Source organism: Ammodytes marinus (assembly GCF_949987685.1).
Source record: "Ammodytes marinus genome assembly, chromosome: 12".
NCBI classification, from domain to species: Eukaryota; Metazoa; Chordata; class Actinopteri; order Uranoscopiformes; family Ammodytidae; genus Ammodytes; species Ammodytes marinus.
Genome location: NC_137216.1, coordinates 24,165,194 through 24,186,471, shown reverse-complemented (window position 1 = coordinate 24,186,471; position 21,278 = coordinate 24,165,194). Strand labels below are relative to the sequence as shown.

The 21,278-nt window shown below is 40.4% G+C and overlaps 1 protein-coding gene across 1 annotated transcript in view; it reads right to left on the bottom strand.

Annotated features, from left to right (window-relative positions):
* The window catches only part of xpo4 (exportin 4), a 49,748-nt gene that overhangs the window by 1,951 nt on the left and 26,519 nt on the right, over positions 1-21,278 (bottom strand). The window contains exons 8-23 of the mRNA XM_080038640.1: positions 17,780-17,937; positions 11,354-11,528; positions 10,587-10,763; positions 9,995-10,137; positions 9,721-9,866; positions 9,112-9,289; positions 5,864-6,023; positions 5,240-5,409; positions 4,673-4,847; positions 3,089-3,295; positions 2,605-2,691; positions 2,007-2,187; positions 1,292-1,413; positions 1,006-1,136; positions 443-560; positions 124-216 (exon numbers count right to left, since the gene is read on the bottom strand). Coding sequence (XP_079894766.1) covers positions 124-216; positions 443-560; positions 1,006-1,136; positions 1,292-1,413; positions 2,007-2,187; positions 2,605-2,691; positions 3,089-3,295; positions 4,673-4,847; positions 5,240-5,409; positions 5,864-6,023; positions 9,112-9,289; positions 9,721-9,866; positions 9,995-10,137; positions 10,587-10,763; positions 11,354-11,528; positions 17,780-17,937 — 2,421 coding nt within the window. The remainder of the gene's footprint in view (positions 1-123; positions 217-442; positions 561-1,005; positions 1,137-1,291; positions 1,414-2,006; positions 2,188-2,604; positions 2,692-3,088; positions 3,296-4,672; positions 4,848-5,239; positions 5,410-5,863; positions 6,024-9,111; positions 9,290-9,720; positions 9,867-9,994; positions 10,138-10,586; positions 10,764-11,353; positions 11,529-17,779; positions 17,938-21,278) is intronic.

Sequence of the window (21,278 nt, the reverse complement as noted above, 5' to 3'; positions counted from 1 at the left end):
AAATGAATATCAGTTGACAAATTGTTGTCAGATATATATTTTCAAAAATCAAGTATTGAATGAACTCTTCTTAATACACTGATAAAAAATTGAATGCATCGATTGGCTCATAATAATAATGACCTGGTGCAGGCACACGAGTGTGTAGAGGGCTTCTCCTGCTGCCACCGTCATCTCTGTGTTGTGTTTTTGCAGGACCAGCATGTCAAAAACCAACTGGAAGCAAAGACCGTGGAGTAGACAAAAAAACATTAAACACAATTATAAAGGAATAGTTAAACAATTTGGCAACATTTTCCTTCTTGCAGTCAGTAAAATAAAGTACCAAGCTTATGGCTGTACGGTAGTTCAATATAGTGAGTAGTTATACTGTAGTAAAATAAATTGTGACTTTCCTGACCTCAATAGCATCATTACATTTCCATGTTTGATCATTGCATACCTTGAGGAAGTGACGGGTGGCGATGAAGAGGGGCGTGTCCTTCTCCTGGTTTTTGGCGCACTGCTCGGCCAGAGGAGAAAGAGCCTCCAGACACAGCTGACTGATCTCTGAACTCATCCTGAACAACATACGTTAAGGAACACAGACCACATAACATCTGTTCACATAGGGCATCAGTGGAGCAAGAGATTGAATGCAAATCCTTTTTAATTGTTACATTTTCTCTGCTGCAGTCACATTTGGAGATGTAGGTGAATAAACATATCTTTGCTGAATAACTGACACCATGTTCTCTAGACTTTTTTTCTTTTGAAGCAATTGTCTTTACTAATTGGTAATTGTCTTTTCTAGTTTTATAACAGCCTAAAAAAATTACATGGGAGATGTACATTGAATTGATTATGGCGACTTTCAGAATTCTTACAAGGGAATATTGGTATGTTTTTTCCTACCAAAGAAATTAAAAAAATTCCACTCAACAAGCAGCAGAAGAATTTAGTTTGATTTAAACTCAGTACTGCCATAAAAACACATACAAACACACACACGCAGTATAAGGATACGCAGTCATTCCCAGCTCCAGCGAGAACATGAGACTTTTGAAGAGGTCTTCTGGCAGCTGTGGGATCTTCTCTGGAAAGATCTCACAGATGAAGGTGATGAGCTTGTAGTACTGGTTACACAGAGAGGGGAACTGGAGAAAAAAATAAAGTATTTTTTCAAACCTGTGTTAATTGATAGTGTTAACCGGTTATAAGTCTTCATATGGATTCAACGGTTAATCACGAACATCCCTAATCCTGACAGATTCAGTCTTATTAGAAACATCCGTGTCTTGCAGCGTTTTACCTTGAGCAGATCCTGAGACATGAGAGGAAGAACAATGTTGACGCCATAAAGAACCACGTCTGCTGCCGATACCGGTCGGCTGGACGTGGGTGTTCCCTGGTCCTGGTTTCTGAACACCTCGTCTAGTAAACACACAAACAAAGCAACGTCAACGAAGGCTCAGGAGAAGGCATTGGAATTCTGTCTCATTTTTCATTATTATTATTGTCATCAAACTAACTATTTTGTATTCTATTTTTTTTTAATCATAATTGAGTTTGAGTGACTTGGTGATGTTTCACTATAAAACAATCCAGGGCTTTCTGACCTCTCTCCAGCACACACTCTTTACACTTTTCATGTGAAAAACGTATTTGTTGTGTTTTACGGTATATTGTTTTGTAATTGAACTTGTGAGAATCAAATCAAGTCTTCTTCGAAATTGCTATCTGAATAGAGGGAACCTCTAGCTGGACTCAAGTCTTGATGTATCAGTTTTTATGGTTATTGTTTTTTGCATCAAATTGACTTTTAGCCTGTAATTGATAACACATATTTGTCCTGATTTATGGTGTATTGAATGTCTGCAACTGAAAATCAAATCTAGTCTTTTTTTACTTCATAGGTCACCTATGTGGAAACGTTGGTATGATTACTTTTGTTAACTTGAAAGTTGTATGTCTTTTAAATGGACTTTGAGTCACTATAATAAAGCTGATTGGTTGATTGGACTGACCGGTGTCGCTGAAGTCTATGAACTCTTTAGACAGCAGGTTGGTGAGCAGCTCCATGATGAGCAGCAGGTCTTGGTACTGGTCCTCCTCGGCTGTGGCGTCACAGCGCTTCCTGCTCTGGTTGTTCTTAGAGTAAACCTGCAGCAGGGTCAGACACGCCTCGTACAGCTTCATAGACTTCACCTGGATGAGGGAGAAGGAAAACAATGGTTTATGGTTTACGCTTCTTTACTGTTTGAAGGCAAAACCTTTACTTTTAAAACATGAAAGAGATGGTATATCCCTGTCAAAAATACTTGTGTAACCCCTTCTTTTCCACTTCCTACAATCACATCTTTTTCAAGGAGACAAAATGTCGCATTTATCTTTATGAAATATCTTCATCTTACACCAAGAAACATCCAGAAATTCAAGACAAAAAGAGATCATCATGTGGTACGGTAAGCCGAAGATGAATGGACTGACTGCTTGAATATAAATCCATAAGAAGCAAAACAACTTTCAGTAGTCACGAGTAAAATGCATTCAATTCCATTCTTATTATCTGCAGTTTAGAACAGCGACACAATACATGTTAGTGCAAGTCAAACAGTCACTCACCTCTCCCAGGTAACAGATCTGTTTGTGAGCCACTTCCACAAACACCTCAATGATGAGGTTGATTGTCTCGGGCGTGTTGCTGTAGACCTGAGCAACAGAAACACAAGTCAGATGATATTTAAAATCAAATCAGTTTTTCATTTATATAGCCAAATATCTGAAAATAGCCATTTTTTGCCCTAGTGGGGCTTCACAGTACACAATACAACATCCTCTGCCCTTAGACCCTAACCATCGATTTAGGAAAAACTCAAGTTTGCTTTTGCTAATGAAGTATAATTTTTAGTAATGTGATGTTCATGAAAAAAAAGCCCCATTCCATGTGTTTGAATCTGAGTTATTGCCACACTGTAAGCTACAGAGAAATCAAACAACCTCCCTCCATACGGTATACTGGGGTATAATATGGGGAAAGTTTAAAAAAAATTATGAAAAATTGGATATGTCCCATAATTCCCCCCTTTTTTTGCCCTGCTCTTCTTACATCCATGAGACCGATGCAGCTGGACAGGAAGTCCATGAGGAAGGAGAAGAGCGAGGCCACGTTGTCTATCTGCGTTGCCTCGGCGATGCCACACAGAGCCTCTAGCGTAGCGACGATCTCACGTTTGACAGACTCCTCCTGGCTGATGGCAGCAAAGTTCTCCTGGTTGATGAGGTTCAGGAAACGCTGCTGCAGAGGGTGTAGCACCTGGATATGGACAGAGATGGAGATGCTCAGGTTAAGCTACAAATTGGAAAAATGGTCTGTTGCCTTAAAAGGTGCATTAGGTAAACCTTTTCTGTGTGTCAGAGAAGTGAACCTTTATACTAAGGTATTTTCCTCATAACTGAATAAACAAGGACATTTGAATTCCTGGAACACTGTTTTTAAGTTAGAAAGCTACCATAAAAGTCACTGTTTCAGTGTTGTTGTTGTTTACAACATCACGGCCCACAGTTATGTTTTTACAAACATATTCTAGTCTGACGTTTGGTTCCAGGAGCCTCAATATAATGTTGTTTTGATTTATGATGATGAAAATATTCAATACTAAGAATTACATGTAACGTAAATATGTTTGACAAACTAACTGCGGGCTCTGAAAATGTAAACAAATCCCCCTTCCCTGAAACCCCGTCATGGTCTTTGTGTATACAAACAGTTAAAAAAAGTAATTACATTTTTTTTGCAGCTAATCCATCCTTCTTTTATCAACGGGGACATATTATTGAGCCTAGGTTGTGTATTAACACTGGCTTTTTCTTTTTCAGCAGCAGAACTGCAATAAAACTGACTGGATCTTCCTACTCATGTTGACAAGAATAAAGGGATTTTCATTTTGCATCTGAAGAATTAGGGGGGGGTAATGTGGAGACGTAACTATCAGTTGGTACATATCTCCTCCCACAGAGCGATCCAAGTTCAGACAAAGCAGCTGCAGGAGACAACAGCTGCCCTCACACACACACACAAGCGCGCACAAACACACACACATAATTACTCTGGAGTCATCGTGGCTTTGCACCCCCATTTACTACTGTCAGCCTATTAAGACAAAGGCCGGCAGGATCAAGAAAAGGATCAAGTTATACACAAGGGAGGAAGAATCCACGGGGGAATATTATCCATCACTCCTCCTCAGATCTGACTGAGGTTTGCACAGCTCCAGATAATGACGCAGTTTTGAAGTCTATTATGTACTTAAATCATCTTATGTTTGTATTTGTTATGGGATCGTTACAGATATTTTCATTGTGATACATGAAATGTTTTGTATATATATGAACAAAAACACACCTGTGTAAAACTAACACAATTTTACAGAGCCCAAGCTGATGTCTGCAAAATTCTTTTTCAGTTTTGACAGACACAAACCCTAAATATATTACATTCAGTGAAATTAAACTTATTTTAGTTTAGTAAGTTTATACACTTAGAAAAGCATCGAATTTTCACATTTAACAAGCTGGATCCAGAGAAATGTTAGCAGTTTATCTTTGTAAATGACTTACAAACAATCGATAATCCAAAATGACCAATCCTTTATTTGATTACTGGTCTAATCATTGGTTATGTAGACATTACCTCAGCCCAGTATTGCTGTTTGGTGTCAGCGTCCATGTGTGCGAAGCCTCCCAGGACCAAAGCCTTCATCAGAGTGCGCTGCACGGAGCTGGACAGCAGGTGGAGGGGCGGGCTGCGGCTCGCAAACTGCTTCGCTAAGTTCCACCAGCTCTCACACTGAACCACGATGTTCGCCCTGAGCACATGGGGGGGTGGAGGGCTGTTAGAGACTGTGTGTGTGTGTGTGTGTGTGTGTGTGTGTGGGCCTAAGAGCTGCAAAAACACCTACAAAGGTGTCAGAAACCAGGTTTTGACCATGACAATAAAGTTACTGTTTTCCATGTTTTAAATTAACCCAAAAAAATAAGATTGTTTTTTTCCTAGTTCCAGAAAAGCATTTAGTGAAAGGAATATTTAAATCCAACAGTGGCAACGTGATGAGTCGAAAACCAGGTCAACCAAACAATCATTTGACTTTTAATAACTTTCTAATGTTCTTAGGAGGCCGAGAGGCTTAAAACTATTCAGGTCATTTGAGAAACAATCAAAAAACACATATTAATCTTCTATGGTTGTTCAGGTCCTCACCTTTCCCTCTTCTCCACCAGCGTGACCAGCAGCTCCACCGTGTCGTTTGCCAGCTCGGCCTCTGAGCTCCACACAGACAGATTGTTGATGACTTTCTCCAGGAGATATCCCACAATCCACTGGGCCCCTTCTGTGTCCGCACCGAACGCTGTGCTCAAGGGGATGCTGATCTGAGGACGGACAGTGAGAGAGGTGAGACAGGTGTAAGGAGGAACGTCTGCTTTAATTCAATACAATTCAATTCAACTTTATTTCAGACACAATGGTGTTCAATACAACAGTAATATTTACTGTTTTATTGAACGGTTTGTTGATGTCTTATGTTGTTTTTCAGTTTTTTGAGCCACAAACTGAAGGCCTTTTTCTGTCATTATGTGATGGACAACAAAGTATTTTCAATTTAATGGAATTGTTCCAGGGGAAAAGACGCGCTGCAGAATGTAAGTGACTGCCAAAGATGATCGTAAAAGATATTTTATTTATTTTTATTAACCCTTTATTTAACCAGGTTATGAGTCCCATTTAGATTGAGAATGTCTTTTGCGAGGGAGACCTGGCCAAGACAATCGGCAGCAACTGTTAAAACATTTCCAGACGACATCATATGAGCGGAGAGCCTCATACCTGTTCGTACAGCTTCTCATCTACCAGTAGGTATGTCTTGGCCCAGCGTCTGAGGAACCACATAATGTCTTTGCCCATCTGTGGGCTGAGCAGCCCCGTCAGACTGGCTCTGGTCGCCCTGGACTCCACCTCTGACGTCCGCAACACCGCCGACAGCAATCTGTAGCACAATACAAAGAGAGGAGATTTATTTAGAGGCGTTTATTGTAACTGCTCGTGAAATGGTTTTACAAAGATCAAATCACAATAATCTTAGCTTTCCTAAAGATATGGACTGTATCGCATGAGTACCTACTTCATTTAAACATAGCAGTTGGTTTATACATCATAGTTGCATATTAAAAGGTCTAATGGCAGTTGAAATACAAAATCTGTATCTGAAATCTTGATAAAAATTGCAACTCTGTCTGAAGCACAGGTGCAAAAGAAAAGAATGCTGCCATGGCAAACTAAAAAAAGATGTAATCACAGGTACACTGCAAGGAGGAGAATGTCATCCATTATGAAATAGTTTAATTTAGGAAAAATGTGACAGTCAATTGGGATTTCAGAGTCAAATCAACAACAAAGTGAGTCAAACTTTGTACATAGTGTAGTCATAATCATCTTGATGCCCTTTGTGTGTGTGAAAGAGTGGGCATCACAAATCAAGTCCACACACACACACACACAAACAGAGAGCTCATAAAGGACAAAGAGACAGAGGGCTTAAGGCAGCTTATGGTCCGCCCCCATCGGTCGAGGACAGTGCACAGTTTCACATTGTCTGCAGAAAACAAAACCACAGTGACATTTACGGGGCCGGGGTCGTCCGCTCGCTGTCAGGACACCTGATGCCATCTGCCACTCGTCCTCTGTCATTGCTGTCGTCACACACACACACACACACACACACACACACACACACACACACACGCACGCACGCACGCACGCACGCACACGCACGCCTACATAATGAACAATCTAGAAAACACAGGGGCTCAATCATGACCTTCAACAGACAATGTCACTGGCTGTTGTTGACTATCTATTGTCGTCACTGTGATTATCTGTCCACACACACACACACACACACACACACACACACAAAGACACACACACAAGCATCCGCTGCGAAGTCCAACTGAACCGCACAAGGTTTCTGACACCACGGTAACACTGTCATCGAGCTGCAAATGTAATTGTTGTTGAAAAAATAAATCCCATCTGAAAGCAGCAACTAGATAGGCTTTGCCTTCCTGCTGGTGTATTGTCATTTTGTATTGATGTTGAATTGGCACCGCACACTGTATGATTGGCACACAGCGGGGAAGCCATTGTTCTAACTCCACAGCGGCAGAAAATAGACCACAGTGCAATGTAGCAACAAGAGAGGCTGTGGTTTTAAATAAAAGGTGCCACGATCATAAAACACACATTCACTGGCTAAATGCTAAAGGAATGATTTCAACATTAGAAATCTTAGCCCTTTTGTGGGAAATAATCACTCAAAATATATATATTTTTAATCAACTGACAACTTCTTCAACTGCCCTGCAGATACAATGCTGTCATTTCGAACAAAATGTTGTCAAATGTTACCGTTCAACTTCAACAGTAAATGCCTGTCACCTGCTTTACTCCTTATCAGATAATGATGGCAGAACGTTGTGGGCCGGCTGCAACGAGTGGTCTAAATAAAGGAAACTGATTTAATTATTTATACAGTAAATATTATATTGAATTGTATATATATTATATTTACATATAAATATATAAACAATCTAATTATTTATCCATAATTAAAATAATCCCCATCTGCTGCTTACATTAGAAGTATTAAAGAGAGCGTTCAAACTCCGTGGTATTTTTGGCCCCCGAGCGGCTCAACTGTCTTATTGTTAAGGAGTCAGAAGGACAAAGGCCCAGTTGTCTCAAGCTGTTAATATGAAAGTGAGCCCATGTGATAAAAGTGACAGATTTATTAAGACGTGTTTTATCATGTGTGTGTGTTTAAAAGGTGTTGGAAGAGTTTGTCAAAGACATTGCAAGTTGGTGTGAAGCCACATTAAAACAAAGCCGCAACACTCAGAAGGTCTTTGTAACTGGGATTTTTACTGGCTGTACATTCAGATGGTGTTCGAGTGTGAATGTGAGGGAAGTAACCCACCTTTAGCTTTATGGGACAATAACTGTTACAAGCCTGAGCAGCCCGGGACAGAGAGGATGGCTATTCTGGGCACCTTTTATTGGGCAAACTGAGATGAACTGTCACAACTTCCAAGGACTACTGGACACAAAAGAGGAGCCATCTCTTCCCCATACAACAGTCTATATGTGACAGCCGGCTACTGGTCCTTGAGTCACAATGATTTATAGTGTCAAAAAACGCATTTCAAAATCGCTACAGACGCTACTGCATACCGTTTTTTTGACAGATGCTCTGCTTAACCTTCCTCCTGATACATAACTTTAAACTTGTGACCTTCACAGTTTGGCCAAGAATTCCTCTTGCACCGTGTCTACATATTTGTCTTAGTAAGTTTGGAGATTCGATGCTGGATGCCAGTAAAAATATTCAGGTCTGTCACATTACCTGTGAAGCCTTCAAACCAAACAAAGGATAATGAAAGATTCCTTAGCAACCAATCGAACAGACAGAAATCCAAACGGACACTTACAAAATGCTAGTCAAAATACTCAAGATAAAATGTTCTCCACCCTAATAATTCCATCCTCTCTTATACCATAGGTCTTTTAATAGCACAACACTGAAAGAATAAAAGCCTTCATTCCTGGTAATTCAAAAGAGGGCGCAAGCACGTAACCGTTGTACCTTTGAAAGCACGTGGCGCCGTGAAACACAGACGTACAGACAATGGGACGCAGCCCAATCAACACTCTGAGCCCTAAGCTATTTTTATCATTTTCTGCTTGCCAGGAAAGCTGAATTTAAATGCTTCTACAAGGGCTACGATCATACCAAAGCCAGCTTTTGAATGGCATCACAGCTGTTCATTTCCAGGGGGAGAAAACAGGTAAGGAGCTGCAATATACGGTTTAAAAGATATCAAACCATCAAAACTATGCAGATTATTGGCCAAACTTCATAGGATTCCAAGGACCCATGGGAACCCTGACTTTGGTTTATAGCATAGAATTTCTCAGCACAACTCATGAATAAACGCCCTCTGCCAAATTCCTGTGCATTTGAAAATAAAATCCCAAGCCACATCAAAAGGTTCCATCTGTATTCTTAGAGCCAGTACCTGATGACTGAGTCAGTGCGGTTGCAGCCTGGTATGGAGGAGGCCTTCTCCCCCGGTGAACCCAGGATCTGCAGCGTGGTGTTGATGTCCACCTCTGTGGAGTGTTTGATGGAGAACTCCATCACCTCAGAAGGGATCAGAGGGGTTTCTCCCTGAGGGTCGTCTGCTAGAACATACCCTGGAGACAGATAGCACATTACAGTCTGCTCACTTTGTTGATTTAAGGATTCGATTTTAAACTTTAAAGAAAAAATGCTGAGTGTATCAGATCATTATAAAGTAGCGATGCTGAAACACTAGTGTATTAATGGATTAGTTTTTATTTAAAAAATAATTTGACTGGAAATACTATTATTCCTTTATGTTCTAAAATCATATATTGTTGTCGTTTTATCATATGTTGGCATACATTTTCTTTCCCACATTCTGTCTTCAACAAATGAACAACTTTGCACTTTGGTATTTCTTTCAAATTAAATAAAAAGTTTTGTCAAAATAAAATACCGCACCTAACTACGTATACTGAGTATACAAACAGGGATGCAATCAGACATTTTAGGACTTAATAATTAAATTCATAGAGCAATCAATAGTGTCGTGGCTGCTGACCTGAGACCAGTAGGAGCCAGTGGATGTCCTCATACAGGTCGTCCAGGACTTTGCGCTCCGATGATCCAGGGTCAGTGGAGGCCATGAAGTGCTGCTGAGTTCTCATGAGCTGACCGTGTAGCCGAGTCACCCGGTCCTCTAGCAGCCTGCAGGGCAAAAGGTCAAAGCATACCAAGAGAATATCAGACTTTGCCATAGCATTTCTATTGCAGTTCAGTCACTGACGAAATGTCTCATAAAACATATATAAAGTAAAGTTAAGTAAGTATTTTACGTTGTGAGCAGGGGGATACAATGGTCGGCTGCCACGCGTCCCAACATGCCGATGCTGGACAGCTGATCACAGAACAGCTCTCTGTCGTCCTCCTGCAGCTCGTTGATCTCATCCTCTTCGTGAGACGAGATGCCGTTCACTGACTAAAGGGACGGGAAGGAGGGAAGGTTAGCAAGAGGTCAGAACTTGTTTGCAGGATGTTTTCCTCCAATTGCATGCCTAGTCTGTCCAAATCATAAGGCTCGTTTGAGACCAGATGCACCTCGAATTGACGAGATAAGACGAATGCAGACAGCATTTCTCCATTTGCTGAAATGAATATGCTAGTTAAATTATCTTGAAACATTGCTGATGAAGTGGATGCAAATTAAAAAAAAACTAATTGAATTAGTTTAAAGAGAAAAAACAGACTCTTTAGAAACTAAACCTGGAGTAAAATGTTTGGAGTTGTCGTCGACTAAAACTATGGAGGATAAAAATGACTTAAATGTGAATAAAACTAATCAGCATTTCCGTCTAAATACTAAGACTCATGACCATTGAAAACATTTCTAAGAAGTGAAGTGTGGTTGTAAAAGCAGCAGAGTCTCACCAGGTTGCGTGTGCCATCAGGAGCGGCCAGATGACACTGTATGTAGGAGTTAAAGACCTGGATGGCCGGCTGGACGAAGCAACCGCGAGGGAAATGCTCATCGTCCTGAACCAGCGTGAGCCACGACTCCAGCAGCTTGTCGTAGGCCTCCATGTAAACCATGTCGTCTTTATCCAGCTGATACAAGGGGGGGAAACTGTGTCAACGGCTTTAACATGAGATTATTCACATCTCTGGGTTCTGTGAGACTTTTATCATTGACACAGTTGTGAGCAGGTGATGTCAGTCATTTAAGGTTTATAAACAGAGATTTGAATGAGATTTTCAAAGAAAATCACTTTTTTTTTGTTCAACTATGAAACTCTGTTGCTTCCGTTTAAAAAGTTGCAGCCAACGATTCTGGAGAACGCTGGTTGTCAATTTTTTTTTTTTCAAAATCAGGGAATGTGTGGTCAAGGTCTGCTACCATTCAGGACTGTGTATGCGCTGAAAATAATCCAACATGCCCATTTAAAGAGCCATTTGTCTTTTCAGGACAGCACACAGTACGGACAGACGGCGGATCATGAGGAGATTTTCACTGATTTTGACAACAAGCATTCTCCAGAATCCCTGACTCCACCTTTTAGGGGCCATGAACCAAAAAGGTTTCATTTGAAAAATCCTTCTTCTTTGTTACTACAAGGCAAGGATTGTTATAGCTGCTACAAAATTTTAAATGCATTCATGTTAAACACTGAATTTGATAAAAAGATGCAGTTACTCACCACCTCCTCTAGGGCGGCGCTGCGTCCGAAGGAACAGCTGAGCAGCGTGAGGCAGTTGATGAAGGAGGTGAAGAGGTCGCTAGGCAACGCCGTTAAAACGCTCCGAGGAAACATGGTGATCAGATTAGAGATGATGTTGGAGATTCCCACCGCCTCAGAATCCTCGATCTCGATCCTGGGGAAGCAGATTATAAAAATTATTTAGAAAAAATATGAGAACGGACTAATACAGCTCACAATACTTTATGAAGTCCACCTTTAAAAAAAATCAATCAAATTATTAATGTTGTTGGGAGAAACAAGGTGAAAATGACCAGAAGAGTATTTACTGGAGCTTGTCAATAAAACAAGATGCCACTGCAATTTTATTCAGTGGTAAAAAAAATTCTTAATGGAAAATGTTAAGCCGTTCAGATCCCAGGTTCATTCCAATGGACATAACTTAACATTTCCAGGATGCTAAGACAGAGGAGAAAAAAGGAATCTGAGAGGCAATTATTATATAGAGATTTCAACATTACACTCAAAAGTGACATTGTGTGGACCTTAAAACATCTTCAGCAAGCTCAACTGCTGTGATATTAAAGCAAAAAACTGAAATATAGAAAAATACTAGAAGAAAAAAAAGGGTTTTCTTTAATCAATAAATGTGTCTTTCTTTAAAATAATCCAAAATATATATGCAATTTTTTACTTTCAGGTTTTGCCTCACATCAATATTTCTCCATAAAAAAACACAAGTATAATATATAAGTAAAGTATTTTATTTAAATTTGTGTTACTGATTTAAGAGTGCAGTTTCAGTATAAATCCACGTTAACTATTTATTTGAGTATTCACACCGTATTTTGGTTGTGAAAGGGTTAAGGAAGTCCAAAATGTTCCCTTTTCCATTTATTGATAGCAAGCCGTGCTTTGGCTTGGGAACGGACGGTTTCCACTCTCTCCTGGGTGAGGCTGAGGCTGAACTGGGGTCACTTTACAGTTTAACCGCTGGTGAATGAGGTTTGGAAACCGCCACGAAAATTGATCCTTAACCAAAACTTGTGGGCAACTTGACCCTGAGAAGATTTCCACAGCTGCTTCTGAGGTCAGAGCTTTATGGTATTTCTGCCTCAGAGAGAACAAGATGATAGAAAGAACGGCTGTAATTACAAATCTCCTTCGACTTTTCACATAATTTGACTTTCTTCATCATATCATAGCATGAAAACATGAAGTGACAGGTCTGGACATGCCAAAATGTTGAATTTCAAAACCCAAAAATGCCTTTTATTCGGAATTCTATGCCACCTGGACATATTTAACCAACACGGTTGTGTTTTTTAGGCAATTTGAAGGCTCAGGTAACAAAGAGCATTTAAACAGGTGTCAAATATCGTTTAAAAAGACTAAAGGGCCTATTGCCAAGCTAACAGCTCTCAGCCACCTCTCAGTAGGTATTGTTTAGTGTTCACTATTTTCATTTTTTTTGATAATTATCACTAGAAACGAGGTACAACTGAAGCTGATAGGAATTGTGTTACGTTTGCAAGTATTTGATCTTAAAATCCCAACTTCAATTTATTTCTCTATAAACCTCATTCTGAACAATTACTATGTATCTGAAACACATCAGAGAAAGTGTTCTCTGAAAAAATAAGCAAAAACAAATAAATATGACTGCGTGCGTTACACCACATGACAAACTGTAAGCGGGAGGATTTGCAAGAAAATGTCAAAATTCAATGTGTGAGAGAGACGTCAGAGGAACAAAAAGCTCCGGAGGGACAATAAAAATCGAGAACAAAACGAGTTGAAATCCAGGACACACACCAGGCTGGAAAAGGGCTTGTTGGGATTCATCCAAATACGTGTGGGGGAAGTTTACAATTCAAAACTTTACGAGCAATGTGTCTGTAAGAGTCGCACCACAAATTTATACAGCCACTGAAAGCATCACCACAAATGACATCATCCCGTTATTAAAGCGTCAAGTCCACAAAAACTACTGACCACACAAATATACAACATACAAACATCAAACTCATCACACCAACACAAGTTGTTTTGCGTAGCGCTTGCTGCACTAAAATAAGCAGGAGTCCTAATCCTGAGAGTATTTTAAGCGGATGCACCTCTCCACAGTCGGGCCGGAGAGAGGCCTAGCTAACCCCTATCAGATGGAGTTAAAATTGCGAGCAGAACTGTTCAATCATTGTAGATCGGCCATCCCTCTCCGCATGGTTTTCCGATGAGGCAATTGGAAAAAAGCTCCAAGAATAGGTGATTACAGAGAGCGCAGGAGAGGAGGGAAGAGAGAGAGAGAGAGACTGAGCAAGAAAAGAGGTACAGACCCCTACTCACTGAATCATGTGGTCCAACAACAAGCACATGTTCACATTCAAGTGAGTGTATGTCAGTTATTTATTTATATATGTGAGTGTGGCCCCTTAATTCAGATCAGAACCATTTTGATTACAGACACACCCACAGATGGATATAAAATACTTCTTCTATACTTATTGGCGTGACTTTATCACACACATACAGTTACCATGAAGAAACATATGTGTATTTATAAAAGGTCCAATCATCCAAGGTATATAAACAGTAGACTAGGTGTGAAAAGCGAGGCACTAGGCATCATAAAAAATAAATAAATAAATAAACACCTTGAATTGAATTGGTAAAAAATAAATGATTAAGAAGCCGATACTGTACAAGAGACGGAAATCCAAGGTTCAAACCAGCCGAGATGTTAGTGAGCTGAGAGTTAAGATGCACCTGAGAATTTGAACTTGGAGCTATAGGTTTTAGTCGCCACTTTCACTGAGAATATACAGATGTCCAAAGGGCTGCAATGTCACAATGTTAGTGAAGAGCTACGGCAGCAAAAGTTTGTAGAGTTGGAATCAAGTTCAAATAAATATTCTTAAAAATCACTCTATTAGGAATTAAACTGGCTCCAAACCAAGACAAATCATAAAGAACCAAACACTCAACACAAGGGAACAGCATGATATGGGGCTTCCTGTACTAGATTAAATGCCCCCATGTGTTTTTACTTTTAGGTTGACATTTATAAAAGTCACACACACACACTTCTTCTATAGAAAGCTGAAACAATTAATCAAGATAATATTTGTCTGCAGCTAGAGTCTATTTCATAATTCAGTGATCTTTATGTCAATTTTTTACAAAAGTAAAAAAAGCTCTAACTGTGTTATGGTTCTCCAGAGTGCAGATTTGCGTCTTTTCTTTGTTTTATATCATCATAAAACCGAAAGATCTCTTGGGTTTTAACTATTAGTCGAAAAAAATAGATAGATATATGAAGACGTCATATTGGGCTTAAGGAAAGCATGATGGACATTTTACACAATTCTCTGGTGTTTTCATAGACCAGACGATTAATTGAGACCACATTTTGCAGATTACAACAGAAGATTGAGAGAGAAAAAAAAAAAAAGGAAAAACTATCAAGATTTTTTTTCTTCACTTTCCTGCACTTACTTAGCCTGGAAATCCAGACCCTGATATCTTGAACGATAGAGGGTCTGGCGACGATCAATAGCAATTTCCAACTCAAGGGGCGGCTCCTACTCGTGCATTTCAAATGCCACTGCACGCAGTTGGATAGCACTACAAAAAATCAGAGCGATGCACAAGGCGACGTAAGCCCCTTTCGTTTAGCGAACAGCTGTTAAACTGTTAAATAAAACGTTTGCCGTTGTCGGTCGGCAAAATAGAACATTCCACTTACTTGCTAATGAAAGATTTGAGTGCCGTCTTCCAAATCGTTAAGGCTCGAGGCCAAAGCAGTCTCAAACTCACACAACATATCCGCAGCCATCTCTGATGTTTACTATCACGGCTTCGACGTCGCATGCACGTCACTGTCGTCATCCGGTTACGTCCTCCCCAGAGTACCATATAAGGGGCTCTGGCGCGCCCATATTAGATAGAACCAATTGAAACGTGAGACCCAGATTTCTGGTCTTCTTGATAAGCTTCAACAGAGCGTGTCCAGACTTTATATGTCCATGGTCCAGACCAACACGCGCAGCAAATTTAATTTGCCAGCGTCTAGTGGCAGGTCTGGGAATGCCAGGCTAGCACTTACTGTATTTCCCCATTTAATTTATAATAGCTAGTACAGGACTCGAACTGGAAACTGTTTCAGTCTAAAATATGACTTCTCTATCAAATTCCAGGTCACTGCTGACCCACCAAACTGACTAATCAATAGGCTCAAGACACAGACGCTCACAACCTGTAATGTTTCCCGGCACAAGATCACAAGTTTGATTCTTTCACATGACCTGTGCCAACAAGCAGGTGATAGGCAAATAAAAATATACCGACTGAGAAAGCCATGTGTGTATCTCCATTTCTTTCACACCGACAAAAACAACTCAAAAGTAATGCCAGTAATGCCATACAGTCATGAATCAACTCGAGTACAACTTGTAATCATGGACTGTGTGTGGAGTCACAGGGGCCTCTAGTTATTTCATGGGATTTCAATTAATATATAAAAAGAAAAAAATATATAATATGTGCCGGTAGGTCACTTTGGTAACAATGCCTTGATTTCCTGAGTGGAGTTTAAAGCTGCTGGACAAAGGCTTAAGACAAGTGTTGCATTTGCTTCAGGTTGAACACTCTGATAACAGACTTGTGAGTCCAAAATTAGGGAAAAAATGTTATACAGGGTTTTCAAGTTCTTGTTAATACCTTTTCAAACCCATTATAAATTGCCATACTGGCAACATCATAGCAAAGTTAAGCTAACTTTGACATAGCACTGTTCATTAACACAGGATGTTCCGGCCATAAATCTATTTATCCAAGTTCCCGGGAAAAATCAGACCCATGCAACGACATTAATAATAACTATTTAAAAACAGCATTGTTTTCGCTCATGGTATTGTTCGCTGTTACAGGCAATTTCTGATATAAGAAGAAAAATTAGACAGAATCATCAACAGTTCCTTGTAGATGGATTAAATATAATTCAGTTTTACAATTGTAGTGAGTGGATTTCAATATGATTCATTTTCGTAGAAAACCTTGCATTTCTTTCAGCTAGAAGCAGGAAAACAGTCCACATGACCTTGAGAGTCCGGCTTCATATTAGATTACTTAACTATGATGTGGACGTTGATCCACTTAAGACACACCCATACTCTGTATTTTCCAGAGCTTGGGGGGGTTGCTAGTGATAATTCTTTCCCTCTCCGTCTCTGGAGAAGATTTAATCCATAATTTGATCCAATTTTACACTTTTGGAGAAATACAAGTTCCTGGTTAACTCCAATTTGTTGCTGAACTGGGAGAAAAGCTCTTCCCTCTGCAGACAGTTTCCCGTAGAGTGCAGCAGACGCTCGAATCGGAGGCCATTAAAAACACAGACTAGACAAGCAATTACTTCCTGTAAATAAAGCAGAAACGGCTCAGTGTGAGTCACAGTCCCGCTGGCGTTGGCCTCCTCTAACACTTGTTGAGTCTCTGAATTTAAGAAATCCTTGAGATACTGTAGGGAGATAAACAGCTAAGGAGACTGTATCCAAGGTATTATGACAGAAGCTGTGCTGATCCGGCTTTTTGGAAGCTATACTATAAGCAGTGGATATGGACGGTTGAGGTTTGGGGAAAGCATTTCATTATGATTTAATGAACAAAATAAGACATGCATCCTGTAAGACATCATAGCATAAGATGTTAGGAGCAAAAGGATGAATAAGAAGATCAGAATGTAAACAGGTTCACCATGACAATGCTAACATGCTGTCAAGTCAAGCAAGTATAATGATCTGTAAGTAGTATACCATATGCAACAACTGAGTTCTGCTTGTTAGAATGCTAAAATGTGCTAATGAGCACTAAACCCTAATGGACAAATACGAATATTGCAGCTAGATGAGAAATCAGGGAACCACTAAAGTTCTTAGAATGTATTGACCGAGGGAAACGTGGATATTTGCAGCCAATTTCAGGGCTATCAATTAAATGGTTGTTGAGTCTTTTAACTCAAAGTCTGAAGTGTAAACCTCATAGTGGCGCTAGAGTAAAGGTCAACGTCCTTCATCACAAAATTAGGATTCATCCTCCGAGGAACATGATTGTCTGTACTAAATTGAATGGCAATCAATCCAACAGTTGTTGATGAATTTAATTCTCACCGTGGTGGAGCAACCATCTTACCGACAGACTAACATCACCATCCATAAAGCTATGACACACGCAAAAAAAACTATGTAATGTCAAGTGTATGTAGGTATGTATTGTATGTCCAGTGTGGACCCCAGGAAGAGAAGCTTACTGCTGCAGCATCAGCTAATAATAAACACATAAATTAACAAAAGAAACGAAAAAATACACAAAATGTGAAATTCAGAGTCACATAAACAGTACATATAGTTTTGTGGCAGTGACACCTACCCGTTGATCATGCTGAGCAGGCCCTCCACCAGGTGTGCCAGGTAGGAGATCTGTGCGCTCTCGTCTGGGAAGATGGGCCCGTGCATGGAGGCCAGCTGGGCCAGGCACTGCAGAGAGTCCTGGGCCATGTCCGAGTCCTCGCGGATCTTCCTGTGGACCTGCAGAGGACCAGAGAAGAAGAAGAAGAAGAAGAATGTTATGTGTCAGTCTATTTAAGGGGGAATCTTATCCAGTGAAAAGGTCAGTCATCAATGAACCCACATGGACCTTCTTGGAAATGGACTGACGGACTAAAAATATTTGGGAAAAAAAACTGCACAATGTCAATCTGTGAAATGTAGTGAAAAAGACACAAATCATGTCAGTCTTGTTCTCTGCGTGGCCACCTGCAATATGAAAAGATATAAAACAAGGATAGTTCTCGTTTTCCCTTTGATATCTCCCTTTCTTTTTTTCTACAGTATATATAAAAATTTAATTAGTAGTTTTGTGTGATTTTGCGTCTCAAATCAACTGAATGTGAATTCTTAAATTTACTCCAAATTTTGGGCAACTACAAACTGTGAAAATTGAGGGGACGTGTCACTTAAAAATAAAATAAATTCTGTCCAATGTTGCTTTAAATTTGTAGCGCACAAGCAACAATTACGAATTCAGATCACAAAAAACAGTAACAGTGGCAAATTAAACTTAAAACTGCCCTTCAAAACAACCAGACTTGTTCTATTAAAATATTCCTTTATGGTACCACATGCTGGATTAACAACCACGCATAAAATGTAAACGATCCTTTCAATCTTGGCACACCTTAGTGATCTACAGTAGTTACCAGTAGTGATATTTTTCTCGTCATAAGCAAATCTGCGCTTCTGACCAAATTAAATTTTACGACTTTTTACGACCTTTTTAATAGCACGGAGAATGCAAATTAATGCAATTTCATTTACGACCATTCTGGTCAAAGAATGACTGCAAACCACTCACATTTTGGCAGTACATCCCAAATGTACATAACCGTAAAACCCAGTATAATTAATCAATTCTGCCACCAACTTGGACCCACATAAGCAGCACAAAATGGATGGGTTAGGCAATTAAAAGAAGAGTTCATACATTATTTTAAAGGTTTTTGGCAAAAATTGACAATCGTCTGTCACAAGTCCACGAGATCCCCAGGTATTGTGGGTAGCAGTAATGACAGTGACGACTTTAGGTCAGATGGTGTTTACTGAAACGCACTCCTGCGTACACAGTTACTATTGCACAAGTCGCTCACTTGTCTTATATATATATATAGGTTTATAACATCTCTTGGAAGCCTGCTTCATACAAAAAAAATTGAAATAACCAACGTTACCATCTACAGCAGGTAGTACAAATATTGAAAACCTTTGACAGTGAAGTTCAAGAATTAAGACAAAGGCTTTTTATCTGAGGAAGTTGAATTCAATGCATTTAGAAGACTTTTCATTCGCAGCAGACGCCCTGACATTAGCAGGGATTCGTCTCCTGTCTGTTCGTATTATGGGGAGAAACAAGGACCCAGGTCACTTTCCCTTAACGCCGCAAGCAAACAGAAAATGTAATATACAACTGTTGATTTTGCCCTGTTGCCCTGGTGATACCCAATTAAAATAAACCAATTTGAAATAGTGTTATTCGAAAATAGAAGTTGTTAGGCTAGAGGCCGAAAAGGTGAACCCGTCTCATCCTCCTGTCCTGTCACCACTTTACAAAAACAGATCAGCTGATCCCAGGCAGGATTTCATACTCACTGGTGTAACCCACAACTCAGCAACTCTTGGGAGAAGCGAAACGAATAAGTGATGTTCAACACGTCTCGTCTTGTCTTCAGACACCGTGAGCCCCCCCTCCACGATCTCAAAAACAAAATACAATCAGTGCGCTGGTCTGAGGGCGCAGACAGCCTCAATCAAACCCAGAGTGCAAAGGATGCGGCTTCCTGATGGAAAAGATCTGCTCTCGACTCAAGTCTCATCTCAGTTCAGTTCAGTTCAGTTCAGTTCTGAGCTCCTTATGTGCAGTTGTGGGATTTTGGGGGGGTTGTTGTCCGCGCCGAGCTGTCACACTCCCACAAGAGAAGAAGAGGCATTGTTCTGTACAACTGTGCACACAGGCAGAGACACACATATGGGGAGGAAGCAGAAATAACAGCGCCGCGAGTCATCACAGCCTCTCAGCAACATGTTTCCAATAACGGCGATACGCGGAACGTCTGGAGCACAACTGTGAGCCCTCTCTCTCTTCTCAGGAAGTCTGAGCTCTTTTTCCTCTTTCTTCTTCTTCTCCTTCTTTAATTGTCATCCTCTTAAATCCACAGCGAGTGCCTCTTCACCGGCTCCACACACTATGCAAACACATGGCTCCATCGCATAAGAATTCAAACTTTCAACCTCTCCTCTGCTGCTTCTTCAAAAAAAAATCCTAAATGTCCTAAAAAATCCTTTCCCCCCCAAATTCTTTCCTGCTGCCTCTCCCCACTCCTCCCCTCTCTCTGCTCTGCAGCTGGGGTGCCGGCTTGGTTGTAAGCCACACACACACACACACACTGCTGTGGGAAGAGATCTTAGATGCTAACGTAGCGTATAGCCACCACTACAGTCTTTGCCGCTGCTGCCTCTGCCCTCTTGCAGAGCGTGAAGTCATCCTCTGGAAGAGCTCAGTGAGAGGAGGGAGGTGTGTGTGTGTGTGTATGTGTGTGTGTGTGTGTGTAGGGGAGAGAGAGAGAGAGAGAGAGAGAGAGAGAGAGAGAGAGAGAGAGAGAGAAAAAGAGAGAGAGGAGGGGCGGGAGAGAGATAGCGCAAGGCCAACGGATTGAACAGCGCAAGGTCTGAAAAAAGCAGCTGCAACAGCGAATGATCCATGCGATGCCAGTAATGTCAGTCGCCTTGAGTCTGACTATAGTTAGAGATACATTACGTGTGTGTGTGTGTGTGTGTGTGTGTGTGTTCGTGTGTGTGTGTGTGTGTGTGTGTGTCATTGAGTGGGATGGATGGATGGAGAGAGAGAGAGAGAGAACAAGATACAACAATAAGAAACATTTTGGGAATGCAGATCAGATGACAGTAGATTTCGCACACTGATTAATCAATGGATTTTGTATCTGCAAAGCATTAGTTGCTCTTCTTTATGTCACAGCTGTTAATGCAGTGCTTGTTATACATGCCCAGGCAGCAAACTGGTCTTCATACCAATAAAAAAAAGGTACCACTAGGTCTAGAGAGGGGGGATAAAAACTGATTTGGGTTTGTTGTTGTTGTTAGTAGTGCCAAATATGATAACAGAGTTTCATTACAGAAACAATGCTATTATAAGGATTGGAAAAATCTCTTTTTTATATATATATAAACACTAATATTGCCTAAACCACAAGCATTGGAACCAGAACAAAGCCTGCCAAGATTTTGATGGTAAAAAAACGTAAAGAAATAAAATAATTTGTGGTGACTTCATCGCAACTTTCCAATTTTCTACATTA